Genomic DNA, 9,075 nt, shown 5'->3' on the forward strand with positions numbered 1-9,075 from the left:
CAGGCGTTCCCTTGCATCTCCACCGGCGTGTTTGGTGAGCGGGGTCAGAGAGGAAGGGCGGGGTCGGCGGTGGGCGCGCCCAGACACTGGGAAGAGCCGAGTGGGCGGGGAGGTGCTGGGGAGGAGGAGCTTGGCGAGTCGCGGAGGCGCGGGGGACAGGCCAGAGCCGGGACTCACTCTCACCTGGTCCCCAGGCTACCCTAACGCGGCGGCAGCCGAGGTAGTGTTGGCCACTCTGCGCGAGTGGCTAGAGCAGAACAAGGACAAGGTGAGGCCTGGGCCCAGTCGAGGGGACTGGACGGGGTGGGGTGGTGGGGAGCATCCGGCTTGACTGACCAGCCCCATCAGTCACGGCGGAGAACACGGGTGCAGAGCCCATGGTCCTCGAGTTCTGACGCCAGTTCTTCCTGCACCCCCTCTCCTTCCCTGGCTGGTTCCCTCTCCTGCACACACCATGAACCCCTTCCGGGAAGGGCGTAGCCTAGCTCTAAGTTCAGGGCCGAGGGGAGTCCCAAGGGTAAGGCAGGTGACCCTGCAGGACCACAGTCAGTTATAAGACCCAGCCCCAAGGAGAGGGCGGCTCTCCAGCCCAGACTGAGCAGGCCCTGGTGCAGGTGGACCGGCTGATCATCTGTGTGTTCCTGGAGAAGGACGAAAACATCTACCTGCAACGGCTCCCCCACTACTTCCCCGTGGGTACGTATCTGCTGTGGTGCAATGTCCCCACCAGCCCCTGCCCCTCCCCACCCACCCCGGGCAGGTTCTCAGTGTCCTCTGCCTTCCAGCCTGACGGCACCCCGCCACCCACCCTGACCAGGACTGGTAAGCAGGGCCTGGCCCGCTGTGCAGCTGCCCACTAACCTCCTGCCCACTAACACACCCGCTCCCCCTCGCACTCACCCCCACGCAGGGCGGCAACCTGGGAGGCAGAGGGCAGCCCACAGCCCACCACACCCTCTAACCTCTCTGTTCTGCCCGCAGACCTGCTGCAGCCCACCGGACCTCGCTCCCAGCTCTGAGGCCACCGCAGCCTGCAGCTGGGCCTGGGCCTGGCCACCACCCTTCCCCCCAGCCCCGCCCCTCGGGAGCCTCCTAATAAAGGCCACGCCTGGCCACCACCCTTCCCCCTAGCCCCGCCCCTCGGGAGCCTCCTAATAAAGGCCACTCTTGTGCAGCTGCTGCTGTGGAGCCCTGGCTGGGTGAGGGAGGCAGAGGCGTGGGTGGCGAGAACTCTCGGTGAGCTGGGCAGGGGAGGCACTGGCCGGACTGCAGAGGTGGGCAGCAGCACTTTGCATTTATTGAGGGCCTGCCCCCAAGGAGCTCACAGCCTGAGGGCCGAGCCCCCGCATGTGCTGGGATGGGGGGGAAAGAAGGTGAAGGCAAAAAGGCAGGCAATGCAGACACCGCGACCCAAGCAGAGGGGGTGCAAAGCAGGCACAGGCAGGGGTCCTGGGGGGAGCAGGGGGATGGCAGCCTGGCAAGCCCTGCCTAGACCTGCGGACCAGACCAAGCTCGGGTTTGAAGGCTGCCCCTCTGCCACCAGACTGGGGCCACCTGGGGTGCACAGGGGGTGCCCCAGCTCCCCCGACCTGCTGAGCTAGACCCCACCATCATATTGACCATGCGGCCCCCTGATGGAGGGCAGGCAGCTGGGGTCTGGCACCCTGGCCAAGACAGCAGGATGGACACAGAGCCTATGAGGGGACAGCGTGAAGCCTCGATGGTCCTGGGTCCCTGGGCAAATCCCTAAGAACTTCCGAATCTTCACGGAAGCCCCTGGCCCAGCTAAGGAAGGAAGGGGGGAGGCGTGAAGGAAGCAGAACCCCAATAACCAAGAGGGGACCCCAAGAGGCCTAGCCCCTCAAAACTGCTGCCGGTAGGGAGGCTTAGGGGTGGACAGGCGGAAGGCCGAGAGGAACCCACCTGGGGGGAGAGGGACAGCCAGACACATAGCAGGCAGGCGGGCAGCAGCAGAGCAGGGACACGCACACGCGGCTCACCACCAGCATCCCCTTTAATAAAACATGGAAGGTTGTGTGACAGGGAAGGGGAGAGTGAAATATGACCATTTACAACCACACAAAAACCTCTGTACATGTCTAGCGCCTGGCAGAGGGGAGGGCAGCAGGGCAGCGGCGGGCAGGGCCAGCCCTATTTGTAGAGGATGTCGTAGTGTCCAGGCCGGTAGAGAAGGTAGACCTTGGGCTCGGAGCCCTCGGGGAAGATGTGCGGGTTGGTGGTGCCGCCCTCGCCGCGGTCCATGTACTCCACCTGGATGGAGACGCTGAGGGCCTGGGCCAGCGCGATGATGTGGATGTGGTCGCTCTCCTTGCACATGGGCTCCACCTCCTGCGGCGCAGGTACGGGTCAGGGTACGGGTCAAGGCCCGGGTCTCAGCACCCCTTCCCCATGCCCCTACTGACCCCGGAGCACTCCCTCAGGCCCCGGTGCTCCCCACCCTGCAGGGAGAGAAAAAGGAGGGCCCCCGAGTCTGAGAAGTGGGGCGGGAGCCGCACCTGCTGGCAGAACTCCTTGACAGTCCGCCCACCCTCGATGAAGTGCTCGAAGAACTTGCTCTCCCGCTGCAGGTAGCCGGAGGTGAGCAGCCGCAGGTAGACCACCAGGTAGTCCGAGGTGCTCTGGTCGTTGAAGGAGGCCAGAAGGTCGGCTACTGAGGTCTGCTTCTCCACCTGCTCGATCAGGTCCATGAACTGCCACCGGCGGGGACAGAGGGCAAGATGAGGGAGGAGCTAGGTCAACCCTGCCATGGCCAGGCCACCCACCCTCCACCCTGGCTGAGCGGGTGACAGGCGACTGGGCTCACCGTGTTATGGAAATCTTCAATTGTGAACTCAGTGAAGCCCTGGGACACCAGGTCCTCTTTGCTCTTGGCAGACACAGCCTTGAACCTGGCAGTAGAAGGGAAAAGGAAGCCGTCATGGGCTCCTCAGCCAGTAGAGCAGGGGCCCAGAGAGGCCAGCCCAGGGGTGGTGACTGGCCCTCATCCCTAGCTAGGAAGGGAAGCCCCCATCACGAGCCTAGCCTATTGTCCAGCCTCAGGTGGAACTGTACGTCCTAGGCATCAGGAGGGAGGAGGGAGTCCCCCAGGCCCCTTCACAGAACCGTCGCCCAACTCCTTCAGCGCCCAAGCGCCACCCCCTCACCTCTGCAATTCCTTGCTGTCATCCAGCAGCGCCTCCAAGTGGGAGAACCCGAAAGCTCGATAGAAGCAGTTCCCGTCGGGCCTGGTCTTGCGGATGTACGAGTACTTTTTGTGGAGGTCCTGCAGAGGCAGCCCCCCCAGCCCGTGCCCATCAACATCAGGCAGGGCAGGCCAAGGAACCCCCTGACAAAGGGCACACCACAGCAGTGGCAACTGAGCTCCAAGCTGCCGCCTGCTGACTCTGGTGATGGGAGTCAGTGACCCACAGCCCAGAACCCCAAAAGCCTCAGGAAACCATAACTTGTGGATACACTGGTTGCAGGAGCCACCAAAGTAGTCAGCAGCCACTGGCCACACCATGCTCCATCTCCAGTACCCAAAACAGTGCCTGGGTCTCCCACAGCTATCTGTTCAAAAAATGAGCAAGTGGGTCAGTCCCTGACTGATGCAGCTTTTCCAGGGAATCAAGTCCTTCACACCATGCGAGGCCAGGGCAAACTGGCTAGGGTCGGGGCGCAGTGCTGGGGGCACACCACACAGCCCCGGGGTGGGAAACTGCCTCCCTTGGCTCCTTCTCAGCGCCACCCCGCCCACTCACGGGTACCATCACTGCGCGATCTTTTCCAGTTTCCTCTTCAAACTTCATGGAATTTCTTCTGTCAAACCCACCCGCGAAGAGGCCGCTAGTCCTGGGGGCAGACCCATTCCCTGGCCCGGGCACCCTCCTCTGCTCCCCGATGTCCACTTCTTCCCTGCTACGTTCTCCTTAAACCCCAACCCATCTCCCAGACGCCCCTGCTCCCTTTCTGATGACTTCACTCCCACCAGCACAGCCGCCCGCGGCCTTCTCTCCCGATCCTCCGAGCGCCTGAGGCTGCTGCCAGAGCCAGTCCCCTCCCTTGGTGACTCAAGGACACTGTTCCACAGTCTCCGGCTCCTCCTGCATCATCAGTTTTCCTCTCGCTACAGTTGAGACCCATCAGCATATAAACACAGGGCTAGTTCTCACCTTAAAAAAAAAAAGATCCTTTACTTCACACGAATGCCTTTCCAGCGACTACCCAGTTTCTCTGCTCTCCTTTACAGCGAAACTGCCCGTGAAGTCTGGGCTCAGCCCCGCTTCTCCTGTGAATGCAACCTAGGCGAGCGTTTACTCTAGTCAGGGTCATGGATGCCCTCCTTAAGTCCGAGGGTGAAACACACCTCCCCAGACTGGCCCCTCAGTGGCATCCAAGCATGGCGATGCCACCGCCACATGGCCTGTCGACCCCACCTTCTCCTTGTCCTCTTCCTCCCCTACTGCCACTCCTCATCTCCCTGTGAAGGTCAGGGCCGCCACCAAACCACAGAGCACCCTTCCTCAAGACACAGTGCGTCATCTGCCAGAAGATGGTCATGACGTACATCCATCCACAGTGACTGCAACATGACACAACCCTGCTCAGGCCTGGGGCAGCTGCTTATCAACTAAACTCACTCTTGATGTCATCAATCTTGGGACTTAAATGGCCCTAAATGTAACTCTTGCCCCGCTCCATCTCAGCCCTGAACTCCAGTTTCTTTTTCTTTCTTTTCTTTTTCTTTTTTTTGTGAGATAGTACTTTACTTATTTTATGGTGACATTGGTTAACGAAATCCAGTAAGTTTCATCTGTACATTTTAACAGTACGACATATATATATTTACACCGTGTGTTCACCTGAACTCTAATTTCAACTCCCACATCCAATCGCCTCGCTGACACCTCCTCTGAGCTCCCCAGCCGAACCCTGACCTCCTGACCTACCCCTGCTCCTTCCTCACCGCCTTCCCCTCAATCAGCTGCAACTCCGCCTTTCAGCTGTTCAAGCCAAAACTGCCACTGCTGACTCCTCTGTCCCACCACATCCAATCCAGCGCAGATCCTTTGGGCTCCATCTTCAATACATCCGGTATCAAGAGCTTCTCACTCCTTAATTCTGCCACTTCCGCCTCCTGCTGGTTTTACCGCAGTTTCCACCTCAGGCCTCCCTGCCCCCACCTGCTGCTCAGTCTATCCTCGCCCCAGCCGCCAGCAACCCGGGAAATGTGGGGATTCTGTCCATCTCCCTCCACGTCCTTTCTCTGGCTACAGCCCCCACATCACCCAGTCACACCGGCCTCCACGCCGCTCCTCAAACCACCAGCGCAGTCCTGCTGGGACCTCAGCCCGCACCGCTCCGCCCCGGCGGCCGCAAGCTGCTCCTGGGCCTCTATTCGCTCCTCGCTCCAACGCCACCTTCTCAGCGAGCCCTTCGCCGAGCACCCTCCTTAAAACTGCAAACCCTCCCGCTCCCCGGCTCCTTGCCCCACGTCGCTTTTCTCCGCAGCACTCACCGCATTTCAGTCACCCCCGGCTTGCTGGCTTTCCACTGTGAACTGTGAGCTTTGTAAAGGCAGGATTTTGTCAGTGGAGGTCCTCACACTGTCGCCAGTACCCAAAGCAGTGCTTGGCCCACAGTTCACGCTCATAAATGTGAGATCGACAGCTCACGATGCATACAAAAAGCCCAAGTCACTGCAGCTACCAGCTCTGCTACTAGAATGTAGCGCATACTCTATGCGCATACTCTGTGCGCATACTCTATGCCAGGTCCTTTGCTGAGGGCTAGTGTCCATTATCCTATTAATTCTCACAGGGAGCCATTTCACAAAGTCACCCAGCTCTGCTTGGGCTCTGCCACCTAGGCTTAGGCTCAGCACCCAGGCGTAAAGGTAGGCACAGCACAGAGTGGGGGTGTCAGACCTCTTGCACAGACAGCACACACTGGCTACTCGAATATTCATTGAATTACTCGATGGAAGAACCCAAGGCCCACCCTGTCGATTTTACCAGGGTGGCAAAGGTGTGACAGGTAAGTCCTGAAATGGGGGCCCCACTCCACTAATCCACCACATGGGAAGGGCCCCCGGCTTCCTAAGTCCTGGCTGAGCGCTACGCACCGCCCGCCATCATCTCCTTCAAGCCTCACACTCGCCCTGTGAGGCAAAGACCTCTCCGCTCAGAGGTGAGAGAACAGAGGCTCCGTGAAGCTCAGCGCGCTGCCCACGATCACACGCTGGAAGTGGTGAAGCCATGACTCAAACCCAGGTCTGTCAGGCCCCCGAGCCAGTGCCTTCATCTCTCCACAGGCCTTTTGGGTAAATCATAAACACGCTGAGCAAGGGGTCAGAGTGGACCACAAGCCACACACAGCTTGATCTGGCCCACAAGTGTGTTGTTTGGTCCACACATTTTACATTTGAACTAGCCGCCAACTGTAAGAATCTGAAGATTTCACATCAAAATAATTTCTAGTTTGTCTTGGAAAAACATCTGGCAACAATGGAGTGACAGGCATGGACACTCCCATCTACCTCCGGTGCTTCCACTTCCTGATAGTGGCAGATCCAGGGCTGTGCTGCTGCCGTTCACCACCTGACCTGGCCACCTTCAGGCACTTGGGTACCTGCCTGGCCCTAAAGGCCCCTCCTTTCGAATGGAAGGTTCTAAATATCTCTGATCTTTAGGGGAGAAGGAGGAGTAACATTTACTAAGCCCCCAGCTGTGCCAATGAATACTGTTTATGCATATCTACGTCACATTTCAACCTCCCAGCTCATAGAGAAGAAAGTGAGTGGGTAAAGGACTTACCTGTTTGTAAGTGATACAGCAAGGCCTGGCACAAAGGTCTGTAGGCTCCTTTTCCCCACTGCTGCCTGCCTCTCCACAAAGATCCCGAAGACAGGCTACGGGACACACTCCTGCCACAACCCTCCGCCCAGACACAGCCCCAGCCTAGACACAGCCCAGCCCATTCAGCACTGAGACCATCAGCTCCCTGCAAGCTAACCTCACAACCACCCTCAACAACCACAGGCCTATGCCTTCATCATCCTGATTTTATAGATGAGGACCCCACATCTCAGAGACACTGAAGGATCTGCCAAGGATACAGCTGCTGTGTGGAAAGTCAAGATCTGAACCGGGGTCTTTTGATTCCAGAGTCTGTGCGCTTAACCAGCAACCAGAGGGCTCCTCTAACACCCTACCCTGCGAGGCCAGGCCCAGCAAGAAGCAGGTGTGAAGCAGGTGCGCTCCTGCCCCCGCCCCCAGGGCTCTTCCTGCCCCCTTGGCCAGGCTCCCACCTTGATCTTCTGTTGATAGATGTTGTCATCCTCAGCATACTCCTTATACAGGACTGAGAGCTCCAGCCGCTCCGAGACCAGAGGGTTCTGCACGGCAATCTGCAGAGAACAGGAAAGCCATCATGCTCTGGCAGGCAGAGGCAGATTTAGTGATCCACACCTACCAGCCAGAACACTTACACCAGGGGTGCCAGGTCATTCACCCAGTGGCACAGTGACCCCCCACAAAGGCACCTAGTGTCTAGCACAGCTGGGAGAGGAGGGGGCTTCCAAAGCAGAGATAAACAAGAGGCCTCGAGCCTCGCCTATGCCTCCCCACAACAGAGCCGCTGACCACAGTCCCTCACCTCTTGCTGAATTCGGTCCTGCTGAGCCATGATGGCTTCATCATAGGCAAGACAGTTAACACCTGGAAAAAGGAAGAAGGCCGAGGATTACAGTGGACCCTGGCTGTCTCCACTCCAGGCAGTTAGACCGAGGACAAAAGCGGCCAGGAGAGCCTGCAAGCTTACACTCTGGAAGTATGCATCTCACCTCCAACCGTGTGATCTTGGCAAAGTCCTTTCCCCTCCCAGGCCTTGGTTTTCTCATCTTTAAAATGAGGGGGCAGAGGTGATGTTGGAAAGATGGGGGCGAGGGTGTTAGAGCTGGGGGTGTGCTTCTCCAGCTCTAACACCCCCACCACCGCTTTCTAACATCACTTCCCAGCAGCCTGGGAACGCTCTGGGGCCAGGAAGGGTCTCCTGGGGAAAGTAAGATGAGGAGGCAGAGTCCTGGGCGTGATGAGAGCTTCCTGTGAGCCTGCACCTAACTTGACCACACCCTTCCTCCTCCGGCTGTCCTGGGTATTCTAAACGGTGCCCATTTGACAGATAAAACAAATGCAGACAGGTGAAATAATCTGCCCAAGGTCACAACTAGTGAAGGCCTGTGGTCAAACCCAGGTTTGCTTAATTCCAAAGGCTGAGCTCTCGGCCACAGCACCTCTCCTCTGCCACCTCACTGCACAGAACTTTCCTCAGCTGTAAGGGGCTAACACGGGACAGGTACTGTTTGTTAAGTGCGCATCAGTGAGTTGGACAGGTCCACCCTATGTTCCCCATCTGAGCAGCCACTGGTGAGCAGCCAGGAGCCAGGAATTCTGGTCTTGGCTCTTTCTTAACTTATGTGACCCTGAACAAGTCCCTTCGGAGGGCCTGGGTCTCCCAGTGTTCAGGCCTTCAAGTGTGCTGTTAGAATGGGGGGTCAGGGGGAACTCAGGCTGCAGAATGACTGTCAAGGCCAATCTTTTTGGGACTGAGCATCCTGGATCCTTACCTGGGACTGGACCCAGCCCTTTCACTGCCCTGCAATGGTGCTGTCTCCTCCCACCCAAGCGACTCAGTCCCCAGGGCCTAACTCGTAGGTGAAAAAGGAGAAGGTGGCACCATTTTGAAAGGTCCAACTCGTCAGAGATCTGAGAAAACAATGCCCAGGAAGGCGGAAAGGGGCTGCAAGGCCAGAAGAGGGGGCTCTACCGGAAACGCAGGCTGCAGTCCTCAGGGACACACCCGCGGCCGCTCACACCCCTGGGCCACCGCAGCATCCCTAGCGGCTGCCGGGTCCTATATGCTTCGCAGCCCGGAGTAACTCGACGCCCTCCCGGGTGCGGACTGCTCTAGAGAAGGAGAGTGGCCGGACCCCAGCCTAGGCCTCGGCCTGCCTGCAAGGACCGGGACGGCGGGGATGGGGACTCGGGAGCCCGGCGCCGAGGGGGGGGGGCGGGA

General features: G+C 58.8%; 2 protein-coding genes across 2 annotated transcripts in view; one reads left to right on the forward strand and one right to left on the reverse strand.

The window, feature by feature from the left end:
- Positions 1-1,111, forward strand: part of MACROD1 (MACRO domain containing 1) — a 142,219-nt gene extending 141,108 nt beyond the window's left edge. The window contains exons 7-11 of the mRNA XM_025046196.1: positions 4-34; positions 195-268; positions 615-696; positions 786-822; positions 982-1,111. Of these exons, the coding sequence (XP_024901964.1) occupies positions 4-34; positions 195-268; positions 615-696; positions 786-790 (192 nt within the window). The 3' untranslated portion in view covers positions 791-822; positions 982-1,111. The remainder of the gene's footprint in view (positions 1-3; positions 35-194; positions 269-614; positions 697-785; positions 823-981) is intronic.
- Positions 1,112-1,996: 885 nt separating this feature from the next.
- OTUB1 (OTU deubiquitinase, ubiquitin aldehyde binding 1) overlaps positions 1,997-9,075 on the reverse strand; it is a 7,561-nt gene continuing 482 nt past the window's right edge. Inside the window, exons 2-7 of the mRNA XM_006911167.3 lie at positions 7,657-7,718; positions 7,310-7,408; positions 3,165-3,283; positions 2,825-2,909; positions 2,517-2,711; positions 1,997-2,349 (exon numbers count right to left, since the gene is read on the reverse strand). Of these exons, the coding sequence (XP_006911229.1) occupies positions 2,152-2,349; positions 2,517-2,711; positions 2,825-2,909; positions 3,165-3,283; positions 7,310-7,408; positions 7,657-7,718 (758 nt within the window). The 3' untranslated portion in view covers positions 1,997-2,151. The remainder of the gene's footprint in view (positions 2,350-2,516; positions 2,712-2,824; positions 2,910-3,164; positions 3,284-7,309; positions 7,409-7,656; positions 7,719-9,075) is intronic.

This window comes from Pteropus alecto, unplaced genomic scaffold (genome assembly GCF_000325575.1).
Source record: "Pteropus alecto unplaced genomic scaffold, ASM32557v1 scaffold43, whole genome shotgun sequence".
NCBI classification, from domain to species: Eukaryota; Metazoa; Chordata; class Mammalia; order Chiroptera; family Pteropodidae; genus Pteropus; species Pteropus alecto.